At 46.0% G+C, this 14942-nt stretch overlaps 1 protein-coding gene across 3 annotated transcripts in view; it reads left to right on the top strand.

Moving 5' to 3' along the window:
• LOC137433010 (uncharacterized) overlaps positions 1 to 7019 on the top strand; it is a 585711-nt gene extending 578692 nt beyond the window's left edge. For all 3 annotated transcript variants that reach the window (XM_078783838.1, XM_078783836.1, XM_078783837.1), the window contains 2 exons: positions 4447 to 5100; positions 6455 to 7019. In XM_078783838.1, the coding sequence (XP_078639964.1) occupies positions 4449 to 5100; positions 6455 to 6462 (660 nt within the window). In that variant the 5' untranslated portion in view covers positions 4447 to 4448 and the 3' untranslated portion in view covers positions 6463 to 7019. The remainder of the gene's footprint in view (positions 1 to 4446; positions 5101 to 6454) is intronic.
• Positions 7020 to 14942: the final 7923 nt, after the last annotated feature.

Genomic DNA, 14942 nt, shown 5'->3' with positions numbered 1-14942 from the left:
ATCTCTACACAAAAAGAATTGGATGATTCAAAGGTTGGTTATTATTTTGAAGTTGATTTGAAATATCCAGAGGAACTCCATAACCTACACAAAGATCTCCCATTTGCTTGTGAAAAGGAAATTCCAAAGAATGAGTGGTTAAGTGATTATCAACAATCATTTAATGTAAAGGGTAAAGCGTCAGAGAAGCTTCTAACAACACTATACAACAAGAAAAATTATGTTCTTCATCAAAGAAATTTGAGACAATGTCTTTCAAAGGGTCTCCGTGTTGAAAAGATACATAGGATTCTAAAGTTCAATCAAAGTTATTGGTTAAAGGGGTACATTGATTTTAATACACAAAGAAGAACAGAGTCAAAAACAGATTTTGAGAAAGACTTTTATAAATTGATGAATAATGCGGTCTTTGGTAAGACCATGGAAAATGTGAGGAAAAGACAAAATATCAGACTATCAACATCTTGGAAACAAGCATCAAAATTAATTAATAGACCGAGTTTTACGAGAGTTGAGGTCTTTACTGAGAACTTTTGTGCGATCCATTTGATTAAAGAGAGTATTGAAATGGACAAACCTATTTATATTGGAACATCAATTCTTGATTTGTCAAAGTCATTAATGTATGATTACTTTTATAATAACTTGAGGAAGAAATATCAAAATGATGTTAATCTACTTTACATGGATACAGATAGTTTTATTTTGAAAATTAATACTGATGATGTTTATTCAGACATGAAAAAGGACATTAATATTTATGATACAAGTAATTATAGTCCAGAGAGTGAGTTGTTGTCTTCTAAAAATAAAAAGGTGATTGGAAAGTTCAAGGATGAATTAGGAGGAAATGTTATGAGTGAATTTGTGGGATTGAGGTCCAAGGCTTATGCTTATAAATATATTGTGAATAACGTTGAAAAGACTGATAAGAAGTTAAAAGGTGTAAAGAAAAATGTTATCAAAGAAACAATAAACTTTAAGGATTATTATAACTGTTTAACAACAAAGAAAGAAGAGTTTAGAAAGATTAATGGAATAAGAAGTTATAAACATCAATTATATACAGAAGAGATAAATAAGAAAGCATGAGGAGCTTTTGATGATAAGAGGTTTATTTTAGAAAATGGGATTGATAGTCTCCCTTATGGTTATATAAGTATATAAGTGATAAGATATATATAAGTGATAAGATCTATATAAGTGATATATATATTAGTGATAAGATATATATAAGTGATAAGATATATATAAGTGATAAGATAATGGGGTTAGGGATTTTAAGGGCTACCGCCGCCTTTTTTATTAATATATAAATGATAGAACCAAGTATCAACCAGACTAAAGAGTGGAGGTGTAATCAACCTTGGTATATAAATGGAAAACATAATGAATGTGAAAAATATCAAATAGGTATAATTGAAAAGGCAACTGGTAAAAAAGTTCACAAAACAAATAAGAGAATTAATTTAAATACTGGTGAGTTGGGTAAAAAAGATGGAAATATTTTTGAGTGGACGGAAAACTTTAATGGTTGTCAGGAAAATATATACTTTAATTTAAAAATAGTATGTGGCACTGGAGGCACCCAAACAAGAACATTGAGGGAGGTTTATCATTTTATTTTAACTCAGTTAAAATATCTTGAAAAAGAACCAAACTCAAACATATACTTTGTCAATATATGAGATGGTGAAGAGAGTTGTAGGAGAATTAAATTATTTCCCACACATAAACAAATATTTGTCGGGTCGATGTTTGAGTGGGTTATATTCACCAGATGATATTAAGAGTAAAAGGTTAAAAGGTCCATAAGGTCAGAAGGATCACAGGTGTTTAAGTGGTCTAATGAATAAGGATATCATGTCAAAAGGTGAGAAGGTTCGTAAAGAACAGGGTGAGAGAAATAGAGGTGCTTTGGGTTAATGAGGAGAGAGGAAAATTAACATGTAAGTCAATGGGGATTTGGAGGTGTCCCAGGATCAACATTATTACACTACTGACACCTCTCTGAGCATTTCGTTTCAGGATCTTTGACACCTGACCTTGAGTGATGCCATACTGCCGAGCAATAGCACGCTGTTTCATGCCGTAATTTCGTAAAGCCACCACTCCATGACAAACAGCATTGTCGAGTTGACGGACCATCTCCAGAGGAAGCGGCAATAACTTTTGGAGACGTGCAGCAGTTGTTTACCACTAATACAGAACGCAACAACCCTTGTATACCCGACTGTGAAGCCAATCGTCAAATGCACCTGTCCGTACATTTTGCCACGCCACCTGTGATATAATCCTATTGTTGACTTCTTGCTGCGACAGACAATCAGTGACATGGTTCTTTTAACAAATAAATCACCAAAGTGTAAAAGAAACTCACCAGATTGAAAGGCTGAGTGAAGAAAGTAAACCCAAGTCAAGAAAAAAATAGAATCCATATTAAATGCCAAGTCTGTATATATATATATATATATATATATATATATATTGTTACGGACCGTGGATAAGATGTTGTTTGCCGAGCGGATGGCACCGCGGCCGAACAGTTACCCCGACTAACCCCATTCCCGAACGTTGGCCGGATCGCGCCACAGATATTCAACAGGGAAAAGACAAAGGCGACACGGATGTGAAGAAGAAGAAGAAGACAAAAAGATTGGCAATACTACTAAATTTATTCCTATTATATACACGCTCAAAGTAACCAAGGAAGAAGGAAAGATAATAAAATAATGTACAGAAGATATTAGAGACACAGTGAAAATCGCTAGCTTACCTACAGTCTTAATTAACCCAGGGACAAGACACACAGAACAAACTCACGTACACAAAAGGATGGAAAGGCAGGAGGTGGATGGCTGGAGGGAGCGGAAGGTCCAACGGGTCATGCAGCATGATCGGCGCGTTTCGCAGCCGCCGTTCCTTCGCGGCCCTGCTCAAAACTGCCGTCCAGGCCCCAAGCTGCTGTGGCTGTGTGGACGTCACGTGCTCTTTTAGGACTCGTCTCTCTCATCTTGTCCAAGCTCATCTGGTCCAACCACTCAACTCAACAACCCAACAACTCAACAACTTGCACGTCTCCCTGTCCAACTACTCGTCGGCGCTTGCGCGCGCGCTTTTTATAGCGCCTCAGGCGATCAAGCCGCCGGCCTTCAGGACACGCCCCTGGGTGAGCTCGCTTCGGCCTTGATTGGTGGGCACAGGCCCTCTGGCTCCGCCCTTGGTGACGATGGGCGGGCACACCCTTCTTCCCCGAGCTGAGCACATGTTCAATGGCGGCTTTGGGGCGAAATCAGCAACCCACCGCTGTAACAAACCTGGAAAACTGCCCAGTGCGGTTGGCAATGGAGACTTGGAGGGGATGTAGCTGGAAATGGAGATTTTGGGAATGGGAATGAAAGGGAATCTATCTTGTTTCACTTGGTGCAATGGAGTGTCATCTTAATGGAAGACAAGGCCCTACCCTAATACACATAATAAAGATATAACTATCAACAAGGGGGAAATCTATGATTGGCTGACGTGTATGCTTTATGGAATTTACTACGGGAACGCCCTTTGACCTTTATACAACACTGGAGTGAGGAGGGTCCAGAATAAAGCAATAATAATAATAAAACACAATAAAAAAACACAATCCTCATATCCATAACAATATATATATATATATATATATATATATATATATATATATATATATATATATATATATATATTAGGGTGGGCTTCAAAAAATCAAAATGCAGATTGTCTCCGGGACATGGTCTATTTGTGTTCCTTTTTGTGTCAAAGGAAACCACACCAAATTTGAATGGAATCCAATAATATGTAGGGATGCCACATCAGTGATGAATTTTCCCCCATGCAAAAATAGGAATTCCCATTTTTTGGGCTGTATATACACAAAATAAATACATAATTATATATATACATTAAATATAATATTAAAAATAAATATATAGCAAATATACATTAAATAATAATAATATATATTATATTATACATTATATATACAATTATACGATAGACAATTATACAAATATAGACCAATATAATACATTAAATAATATATTAAAAATAAATATAATATATTAAAATTTAAATATAATAAATAAATACATAGTTATACAATATATATACATTATAATTAAATATACATTAAATTTATACATAAAATATACATTAAATAATAAATATACATAAATACACATTATACATTATATATATAGTTATATACAATATATTATACATACAGTTTTGAGACTTCCTATGATCACTATCTGGGCAATTTTCATGCATGTTTTGTACAGGTTCCCGGGGTCAGGGGTACGCTTTTTTAGTGTGTAATATGTAGGCCTAACTTATTGACTGTGGCTCTTTTGTAGAGAGTGACCCTGTGGAGTAAGAATTAACAGGATTTTACCCACATTCTTGCGTATTTTGCAGATATGGCATGTGCTAGTACCAGTGTTTCATTGAAAACTCGGGCTCAGGATAATGTGTATCTCATTGGGTCCACTTCTGGAGATGCCATCAAAGGTGCCAAGCTCCTGACTGTGCATCAATCTCTTGTCCTGTTTTTCCATCACCTGAATAAGGAGAATCGCATTGCCCGGGAGAGTGCAACCCTCACCATTGAAGAGGTTGTGAAGTTCTGGGAAAAAGCTCACCTACCTACAACGACGAAGCAGCACTGCATCCATCGTTTGGAGAGGCTATATGAAGAATGGAGGAGCCTCCAAAAAGGTGCAAAGCGGGGTGGTGCGACCCAAGAGAAAAAGGAAGCATCCTTCAAGGCCTCCTTGGAGAAGACGTTTGATCTTAGGCATGCAGATTCGGAGGCCATAATCACCAACCCCGAGGGCAGGAAGTTTCTTCACGATCAATTCTCAGAGAGGAAGGCTTCAATGGGATCTGTAGACACTGTGTTGGAAGCAAAAACGAAGCGAAAGAAAGAAAGGGAAGAAAAGGAGAAGACTAAGGCAGAGAAGGAAAATAAGAGACAGGAAATGGTCATGAAGGGTGCTACTGCTATGGAAGTCACAGACTCAGACTCTGACTCTGAGACCACGGCACAGGCTGGTTCTTCATCATCTGATGGTGGGATATCTCGTCCCAAGAAAAGAAGGCCTATCAACATTGTCACTCCTGAAGTCGCAGCTTCTTTGGTTCGTACGAAAACAAGTGACCGAATGGCTGTCCACAACTTGGCATCCATTTGTAGAGCAGTAGGATGGGATCCTGCAGAGCTGGCACTGAACCGATGGACAGTGCGGCGGAATCGCATGATGCATCGATGCAAAACCATGGACGAAATAAAAGAAGCATTTCATCATAATGTGCAGGGTCCTTTAGTGGTCCATTGGGATGGAAAGCTTCTTCCCGATGTCACTGGAGATTTTGTGCATGTGAAGGTGGATCGTCTTCCAATCCTTGTGTCCAACCAGTACCATGGAATGGAGCAGCTGTTGAATGTTCCCAAGTTACCTGACGGGGGAGGAGAAGCTATGGCAACCGCTGTAGTGGACACACTGAAGAGCTGGAACCTTGTGGGCAAGGTGAAGGCTTTGTCTTTTGACACAACGGCCAGCAATTCAGGTGTTCGTGGAGGGGCTGCTGTCCTCATTGAAAAGAAGCTACAGACTGAACTAATTCATTTGGCTTGCCGCCATCATGCACACGGAATCATTCTGGGAGATGTTTTCACCACTCTTTTCGGTCCTTCATCAGGCCCTGACATCCAGCTTTTTAAGCGGTTTCAGGCGGAGTGGCCGTCCATTGCCCATCACCAACCAAAAAATGGATTCACAGATCCTGATACGGCAGCTGAGTTTGCACAGAACAATGACATGATGGATGAAGCTCTGGAATTTGCTCTTGTGTGTTTGAAAGATCAGCAGCCACGAGATGATTATCGTGAACTCCTAGAACTGACTGTCATCTACATGGGAGGAATCTCACCTCGTGGAATCCGGATCATGGCTCCAGGAGCAATGCACAGAGCCAGATGGATGGCAAAAGCACTATATTCACTACAGGTGTTCATGTTTCGGTCAGAGTTCCACTTGACACTTCGAGAGGCGAGAGAACTCCGACCCTTCAACATTTTTGGCTGCCTTGTGTATGTACAGGCTTGGTTTCGGGCTCCACAAGCTATTGAGGCTCCCCTGAATGACATTAACCTCTTCAAGAAGTTGGAAAAGTTTGAACAAATCAATCAGAAGATGGCTCAGGCAGCCTTGAAGGCATTTGGCCGCCACACGTGGTACATGAGCCCAGTACTAGTGGCATTTGCATTCTTTGACACCAGAATTGACAAAGAAAGCAAGATCAATATGATTGAAGCATTGAAAAATGACGGTGAAAACCCCTCTCCAAAGAGACCAGCTATCAAACGAGGAACCGCCCTGTCAATCGCTGGCCTCATAACAAAACACACCAAGCATTTCTTCAGCATCCTAGGGACCCCAACTGATTGGATGGATAAGGATCCTGGTTCATGGGAGCAAGAAACCAGCTTTCAGGAAGCAAAGAAAGCCGCCAGTGGCTTAGTCGTGGTGAACGACAGGGCAGAAAGGGGTGTCGCATTGATACAAGACTACAATAAGCTCCTTACAAAAGATGAAGAGCAAAAGCAAGCTCTGCTCCAAGTTGTTGCTGCTCACAGGAAGATGTACCCTGATGCCAGGAAGGCAACAGTGGTGAAACAGGCCCAGAAATAGGAGTTACATTTCTCATTATATTTGGGTTTTTTAATATTATGTGATATGGTGTCTCTTCATTTTATGAACTGAACATTTGGATTGTTATCATTGAATTTGAGTTTTCATAGCAATATAGTGCTATTTGTGCTGCTATTGTAACTTGTGTTTGCTAGAATACAAAGAAAGTGAGTGGAGGGTGGATTTTCATAAAACAAACTTCTGGTTTTGCTTTCGATCCATATATAGAAAAGTTTTGTAGACACCTTTAGTTTGAAGGCTGATGTGGCACCCCTAAATAAAATCAGATTGCTTTCATATTTGGTGTCTTTTCATTTTGGAACAAAAGGAACAACATAAAGCCATGTCCCAGTAAATATTTAAAACAAATTATTTTGAGCACCACCCTAATATATATATATATATATATATATATATATATATATATATATATATATATATATATATATATGGAGAGCTATTATTCCCCTCCCCCTTTGTTAATTCTTGCTGCTCTACCAATTACCAAGTATAACCAATTATATGTTTTGTTTTGACTGATTGCTGTATTCTTTTAAAATACTTAGTCCTTTCTTGTGCATCGAGGATGTGTAATACCCTAATAAGGAGTTCTGTGCTTGTGAGCTCTTGCCCTGTGTTGGCATAATCTCTTGTTCCCCTTTTTGGCCTTGGTTGCAGCTGCTATCTCTCAGCCTCCCACATGACTTTGCCAATATCCTGTAGGCTGACACATTTATGAGTGTCCACTCCCTTTGTACTTTCCCAACCAAGGTCTCTATACAGAAAGTTGTAAACATGTTGCCACATATTGCTGACCATCTCCTTATCTGAGCTAACCCATGAGTGGCCTTGGATGAACTTCCTTTAACTAACTGAACAACAGGATGGGACTAATGGTGGGAGGACAAATGAGCCCATTCTGTCTCTGTATCTTGTGAGCTAAAAAGCCACACCCTATATTCTTTATATATAGCAAGTTTAAATTGAATTATTTCAGAGCATCTTGTTGTAGTGTTGGTCATTTTGGTGTGAGCCTCCTGCGACATCTTGCTTTCCGCAAGCTTGTGTAAACGAGTTCTAATAAATATATCCGTTGCTCCTTTCTCTGAGTCTTCTGAGTCCCAAGTTCTAAGTCCAGTTCCGACAAGTGGTGGCAGCGGTGGGATCAGTCTGTGCAGTCCGGGACGCGGTCCCAGGCAAGTGAGTGGTGAGACCAGCTGGCCATTGATCCGGGTCAGGTGAGCTGTGGTTTTTCTTTTGTTTTTCCTTTATAGCCTGGGGGTCAGTCCAAATTGTAACCCACTCTCTTGCTCGGGTGCCGTTTGTTCCGTTCCCTGCTCGAACCTGATCCACGAACCAAAATTTAAATACGGACCGCTTGGGTCCCGGAGCAACTGACTGTTTATGGACTCGTCAGGGTAACGTTACGTAAGGGGAAGTGCCCCACGTTGGGCGCCCGAGGGTAAGGAGTAATAGATCTCTGGGTTGTGAGGGTAAGGATAAGGGCGGCGTCCCGATCCGAGGCCTACCCGGGAGACGTTGGAATTATAAGTAAGATTAGAAGTATTATAAGGGCGTAGGACGCCAGGAGAGTATAGTAAGGGTAGGTTAGATAGCTGTGTAGGCGGGCGAGCCTCTCAGGAGAGTAGGTAGCGTGGCCGTACCTCGCGAGGTGGGTGATCCTCACGGGTACAAGGCTACGAGCCTCTCAGGAGTTAGGTAGACGGCCGTACCTCGCGAGGCGGGCGATCCTCACGGGTACAAGGCTACGTCGGTAAACTAGATTTTCCTAGGATGGGGAACAGGATGGGTAATAAGACTGTAAAGGCAGGTGAACCTCTCAGAAATACCCCAGCATTTTTCATGTTTCGGAGGTATGGCTATGATGCTGCGAGACCAGGGAAGTCATGGGTTGCGCTGACTAAGGATCTAGGTGAACCATGGCCCGAAGGAGGGTCTTTTGCGCTGGAAAAATTGGACGTGTTGTATGGGGCATTAGAAAAGTTAGAACAGGACACGAAACACTTCCCGCCTGACTATTGGAAAGTCTTTGGTTGGTGGAAGGAAGAAGCGATGAAGCGACACGCAAGGTCGATACAGGCCAGCTTGGCCGGTGAGGTATCAAAACTCAAGGGCCTGAGGAAACAGGCTAATAAAATGCAGGATGAAGCGATTAAAGAATTAGAGAGGCAGGCCAACGCGCGACTGATGTCGCTCGTTGAAAAACCAGACCCCGCGGTAGGGGAGGTAGTAACCAATCTACCCTCCCCAGCCCCAGACCTAAGCCCTGCCCCAGGGATTCAGGCACCACCTATCCTTTCTGCGCTCCCGCCACCACCTCCCTGCAACCACACTACCATCGCGCCCCGGTTACCCCAGGGGCCGATACCCCACGGCACGAAGGTCATTACTCCCCAGAACCATCCGAGCCAGGGAAATCTGTTGGCACAGCTCGGGGCTAACGGGATAGATAACGGGACCGACATCGCAGGGTTCCCACCACCGATAGGACAGGATGGGTTATACCCCTCACTGGTAGGCTGTAATGGGAAAGAGACCTCACAAACTACCCCATTGGAATGTCAGGAAATAACAGGAAGGAAAACTTTGTGCCCCGTACAAATTATTGGAGTTAATGCTCAAGGTCAGGGGGTTCGAGAAAGGGTACCATGGAAAGAATCCGCTTTAACAGTAATGCGGGAAAGGATTCAACATTTGCTTATCGAGGACCCATGACAGATAGTGCCAACCATGTCGAATTGGGTTTTAGTTGGCGACTGCGACTATCGAGACATAACTCATATGGGAGTGTCCGTGCTCCCACCCAAGGTATGGGAAAGGGTAGACAAAGAGCACTGTGGCCGATGGAAGACCCAAGGGCGGTGGGTGCAAACCCCCAGATAACACCAGCACAATGGGAGGAACTGAAGGTCCGGCTGCTAGAGTCCATCGAGCTGGCGCTGTTGCCAGCAGGAGGTCCGGATTGGGGAAAAATCGGGGCCATAAAGCAAAAGACAGGAGAATCAATTGGAGATTACCGGGAAAGGTTGGAAAAGGCCATCGCGCGCTGGGGAGGACTGGGTCCGATGCAGCTGCATGGGCTACCCCAACCATTGGTAAACCAATATCTAATCGAGGGGCTTCCGCCGGCATTAAAGAAACAGGTACAGTCCGTCCTCTTCGGCTGGAAAGGAATGACAACCAACGAGTTATGCGACAAGCTGGAACAATGCCCGGGCTCCTCCTTAGAGGAGAAGAAGGATATTAAGGAGGAAATATTGCAAATGTTTGTCCAAGAGAAACGGGCTCAATTTAATCAAAATAAAAAGGGGGATCAGAGTCAGAGCCACATACGCGAACAGTGCCAGAAGTGGGGGCCTGTCCGGGGTTATGAGGACCATGGGAGGGGGTGTTTGCCTTTCTATAGGGGCCAATTCCCCAACGGAGAGTGGATCCACCACGAAAGCAACGACTGCGACGGTTGTACTGACCAAGACCTTGGACTAATTAATATGGACGAGATAAAACAACAATGGACAATACCACCCCCTCTTCCTCCTCCTCCTCAAAACCCTCAAACTTGGACCGTACCAGGGCCCCCTCCCCAAATTTGGTACCCACCAAGACCCCTTCTCCAAACCCCTGGACCACCCCCCAATAGTGGGATGCAGAATGGACCAAGGGGGAACTGGGCCCCGCCTCGGGGTCCGCCGCAATGGCAACCAGTAAACCAGTCACAGTGGGGGCCGCCAGAACGCCGGCTGGGCGGAAGGGGCGCTGTAGAGGGACGACCTATGCCCGCCGCACCACCGGTTCCGCAGGAACCGTGTTTTTATTGCAAGCAAATGGGACACTGGAGACGTGATTGCCCAAGTGTTCGTAAGGGGTTTCCGCCCCAACACAATAGAGGGCCCTATTGACGGGACGCTGGCGGGTCGCCCAAGGAGTGTCCTCTTTTGACCATGACACCGGCAGAGGAACCGACCTTGACGTTGGACGTGGAGGGACGACAATTAGAATTTCTCGTCGATACGGGCGCGACTCGCAGCACAATTAACAAGGGGCAATTGCCATCTTTGCGCCCCACGGCGAGGAACGTTCAAATACTGGGCGTTTCGGGCTTACACCAAGCGCTTCCTATTTCGGAGGAAGTGCGAGTAACATGCGGCCCGCTGGAGGCTAAACATGCTTCCTTGATGACCACTACCGCCCCGACAAATCTGTTGGGACGGGACTTACTGTGCCGGTTGGGCTGTCAAATCTCATGTACAGAGGAGGGAGTCTTCGTAGACGTCGCGGAATCTAAACGCGACTTGTTAATGATGGCATTGTCTCGGCCCGGCCCCACCGCGTATTGGTGGCGCTTGGATGAAGGGGCTCTGGCTACGTGGACGCATATCATAGATAATGTGTGTTTGGACAGTCCAGTCCTGCGAGATTGGCTACAACTGCACCAAATTTCGATAAAAAACTTAAAGGATAATCCACCCCATTGCACTGCGTATTATGATGCAAAGGGCGAGGACGAGAATTACCGAGAGAAGGTTAAGGAAAAACTGGGCGAGCGCACGCCTCTACATTTATCACGGATATGGATCGGCCGTGAGGGGATAGGTATCGAGGCAGTCCTAACCTCGAGTCAGCGTGCGTTGACCCAATACCCCGAAGGAGCGGCCGCCCATGTTACCCTCACTACTGCCAAGGGGTGGCCACCGGAAAGTGTAGGTTGGATGGTGGGGCGATTACGAGAAGTTCCCTTACAAGGTTATCGGTGTAAAAGGGGCCGCTGGACTTTGAAACGGCTCAAAAATGGTGAAGGGTTCTCAATTGACATTAAGCCACAATGGAGGGATGGAGTGTTCGAAGAAGCAGAGTTGCCCCCTAAGGGCACCTATGCCATGAGGGCAGTGCTAACGGACCCGGGTGAGTCAGATTACCTCCTAGCTGAGGTGCCAGACAATTTATGGCCTCAGAGCGATGATGAGGTTGGACGGATGCGAGACGCCGAACCTCTAGTGATATCAGTGCAGCCGGGGATGCGCTTGCCAAACGTAAAACAGTATAAGCTACGACCTGAGGCCGACGTAGGCATAGCACCAGTAATTCAATCCCTGGTGGAACAGAAAATTATCGTGGAAACTAACAGCCCGTGTAATACACCAATTTTGCCAGTAAAAAAGCCGATGAAAGACAAATGGAGGTTTGTACAGGATTTAAGGGAGGTGAACAAGGTGATACAGGGCATACACCCACTAGTTCCAAATGGAGAAACCCTCATGATGTCAATCCCGCCGGACGCAACATACTTCACAGTTATCGACCTTTGTTCTGCGTTTTTCTCTGTGCCCATCGCGGCTGAGTCACAATACTTGTTCGCTTTCACCCATAGGGGGCGCCAGTATACTTGGACAGTACTACCTCAGGGGTTTTCAGATAGCCCCACTCTGTTTTCCCGGGCACTGCACCGCGACCTGGCGGATGTGGAATTGACGGGAGGGTCAGTGTTGTTGCAATACGTTGACGATTTGTTGATTTGCTCCCCTTCTAAGGAGGCGTGCGAAATGGATTCCATGGCCCTATTAAAGGCCTTGGCGGCCAAAGGCCACAAAGTAGGCAGACCAAAACTTCAATTTGTGCGGAAGGTTGTAACTTACTTGGGACACGCCATTTCGCACGGAAAACGAGAATTGGATGCTGGACGGGTGACCGCTATCATGGAGTTGCCTCGCCCACGCTCGCAATGGCAAATGTTGCGCTTCCTAGGTATGACGGGATATTGCCGCACTTGGATACTTGATTTTGCGCTGCTGGCTAAGCCACTGTACGAGGCGACCAAATCAAACGCCCCGGACGAATTGGTATGGACGGATGAATTGAGGCGATGTTTCGAAGGGCTGAAAAAGGCGTTGGTCACGGCACCGTCATTAGGACTTCCGGATTTTGTGAAACCATTTACCCTTTACACTCACGTCGTGGGAGGTTTCGCTCAGTCAGTTTTGACACAGACCCATGGGGATAAGGAGCGGCCGGTAGCCTACTTTAGTAAAAAGTTAGACCCGGTCGAACGAGGGTTTCCGGTGTGCCTGCAAGCCGTGGCAGCGGCCAGGTACGCAGTAGAAAGAACAGCGGACATCGTTATGGGACACCCAGTAACGCTACGGGTACCGCATTGCGTCACTTCGCTGTTGTTACAGCGAAGCACACAGCATTTGTCTAACACTAGATTAATGCAATACGAATCCGCACTGACCACTGCAGCCAACATCACGATCGAACGTTGCACGACACTCAACCCAGCCTCACTGATGCCCACCCCTGAGGAGGGCGAACCCCATGTGTGCGCCGACGTTGTGCAGCTAGTCTCCACGGTGCGATCGGATTTAAAGGACAATCCCCTAGAATACCCCGACTGTACATATTATGTCGATGGATCAGCTAGGCGCGCATGGGACGGGTCCCTGTTGTCCGGGTACGCCGTGTGCTCGGATAGCGAAACGGTAGAAAGCGGGCGTCTTCCACCTACATTTTCCGCACAGCAGGCGGAGCTGTGCGCCTTGACCAGAGCGTGCAGCTTGGCGGAAGGCCTTGCCGTCAACATTTACACAGATTCGGCCTATGCTCACGGCGTAGTCCACGATAAAGGGGCCATCTGGAAGATGAGAGGTTTTCTCACATCTGCCGGTTCAGTGATAAAGAATGGCGCGTTGGTAGAAGGGCTCCTCCGAAGCATTTTACTTCCCCGCGCTATCGCGGTAATTAAATGTCGTGGCCACCAAAGGGCGGACACTGACGTTGCCCGGGGCAATGCAAGGGCGGACGAGGCGGCAGGAAAGGCCGCCAACCAACAGATAGAACGCAACATGCCGATGGTGACACGAGCAAAGAAGACATCCGCACAGATTGCTGACATACCGACTGTGGGACCACCCACCACACCAACTAAGGACGATATCATAAATTTGCAGACCGCTGCACCGACGGCCGAACACGAGGACTGGCTCAAGCGAGGGGCGATACGCCTTGGGCCAGGAGAAATATGGACCCTTGACGGGAAACCTATAGCACCCCAGGCCTTACTGCCTTGGCTGGCACGCATGGCACATCAAAATGGTCATGTGTGCCAGAGGGGGGTGATGGGACAGATAAACTACACTTGGGCAGCGCCAGGACTGTCACGGATTGTATCCGAAGTGTGCCGATCGTGTGTGGTCTGCCAGCAACACAATAGAGGGGCGCCGCCGAGACATGCACATGACGGGGGACGGCCCCCGCCTAGTGGGCCGTTCGCAACTATCGAGTTCGATTTTACAGAATTGGAACCAAGCATGTCGTTTCGCTATGTGTTGGTAATCGTAGATACGTTCACCAAATGGGTCGAAGCCTACCCATGCGTCAAGTCCGATGCCCCGACAGTAGCGAAGCGCCTCGTGCGGGATTTTATGTGCAGATTTGGCATCCCCCAGATAATTTCGTCAGATCAAGGGGGCCATTTCACGGCGCAGGTGGTCAAGGGCATCCTGAAGGCGTTGGGCGTTAAACAGTCCTTCCATTGCGTTTACCACCCACAGTCATCGGGACTTGTGGAACGAACGAATAAGACTTTAAAGAATAAACTAGCGAAACTTTGCGCAGACACAGGCTTGAGGTGGCCGGAGGCTCTCCCGCTTGCATTGATGAGCATCCGTTCCACCCCGGGTCGCACTACGGGCCTTTCCCCCCACGAAATATTAATGGGCGACCTATGAGCTTGCCCGTTTCAGCACCAACGGACATGTCCACCCTTGCTTTGCCGGTGATGGATGACATGCTTTTGAGATTTTGTATAGGCTTGTCCAATGTGGCACGCAGCATCCATGCTCGAGTACGAGAGGCGCTGCCTGAACCAATAGGCCACACCATCCACGACTTCCAAGCCGGCGACTGGGTGCTCGTAAAGCACTTCACCCGCAAAGCTGCTTTGGAGCCACGGTGGAAGGGACCATTCCAGGTGCTACTGGTCACACCGACAGCAGTCTTCTGCGAGGGTAAACCTTCGTGGATCCACGCCACCCATTGTAAGTTGTCCATTCCCGCACCACAAGCCACACAAGACACCGCACCTCACATTGCTGAAGACAATGCACCGTCTAGGGCACTACAGTCTCCTAAGGGCGGCGATGATGGTCATGATGATGGGAATTCTGGGTAGCTGCCGCAAACCCCCTGCCAAAGATAGGCTCT

Source organism: Myxine glutinosa, chromosome 8, assembly GCF_964187855.1.
Source record: "Myxine glutinosa chromosome 8, kmMyxGlut1.1, whole genome shotgun sequence".
In the NCBI taxonomy this organism is placed as follows: Eukaryota; Metazoa; Chordata; class Myxini; order Myxiniformes; family Myxinidae; genus Myxine; species Myxine glutinosa.
Note: the sequence above shows the minus strand (reverse complement) of the source record. Positions and strands in the feature narration are given on the sequence as shown.